Consider the following 770-nt stretch of genomic DNA (forward strand, 5'->3'; position numbering starts at 1 on the left):
ATATTGGCTAAAAAAACAAATGAATAATCTTTGATCCGACTTATATTTTAGCCTTTGTTTTATTTAATTTATTCCTACACTCTCCAAGTCAACATACATTCACAATCTATATCCGTCTGTCTTACTCCCGGAAGAAGCTGCTTTTTAGGGTGGCATAAGAATCAAGAAAGTGAACATCGTGAGCTTTTTGATGAGGCACTAATCGGTTTTGAACACTAGGCTCCAACAGTGTATTTATTCTCACGGCTAATCTCACATAGGCTCTCCCATTACTCATAGATCAAGACATGTTAATATACATTATTTCAGCTTTAGCCTTATTTGTTTATTTAGTCTCCAAGTTAAAGTAAAACCACGATCTGTAGTATCCTGCTTTATTACATGGTCAGATAGACTGACAGAGTGGTCTATGAAGCAAAGTAGACGTCATCGGTCTCACAGGAGCCATCTGGCGCGACACTAATGAACTGACCACTCCGTCTACCTTCTGTCTTCTTCAACATAAGGCTCGAGGGCCTTATTGATACTCTCGATCAGTCTCACGAAAGCTTTTCCAGTTTCTACAGAGGCTCGAATTTTATCTCCCAGACGACCTTTCCGTAGGTCAGGGACATCGGAGGGGTCGGCAATCAGGTGGAGCATGCCGGTCAGCTTCTCGATGACTTTCGCCGCCTTGTTGGCCATTTCTCCGAATCTCTCGATATCCTCGACCTCTAAGTACCGTCCGGCCACGGCCATCTCTCCGCTGGTCGACGGGGCATCCCGATGGA

The 770-nt window shown here is 44.0% G+C and overlaps 1 protein-coding gene across 1 annotated transcript in view; it reads right to left on the reverse strand.

Moving 5' to 3' along the window:
- Positions 1–24: 24 nt before the first annotated feature.
- The window catches only part of LOC119593675, a 2,405-nt gene continuing 1,659 nt past the window's right edge, over positions 25–770 (reverse strand). The window contains exon 3 of the mRNA XM_037942632.1: positions 25–770. This exon is cut by the window's right edge and continues 1 nt beyond it. Within this exon, the coding sequence (XP_037798560.1) occupies positions 481–770 (290 nt within the window). The 3' untranslated portion in view covers positions 25–480.

Source organism: Penaeus monodon, chromosome 32, assembly GCF_015228065.2.
Source record: "Penaeus monodon isolate SGIC_2016 chromosome 32, NSTDA_Pmon_1, whole genome shotgun sequence".
In the NCBI taxonomy this organism is placed as follows: domain Eukaryota; kingdom Metazoa; phylum Arthropoda; class Malacostraca; order Decapoda; family Penaeidae; genus Penaeus; species Penaeus monodon.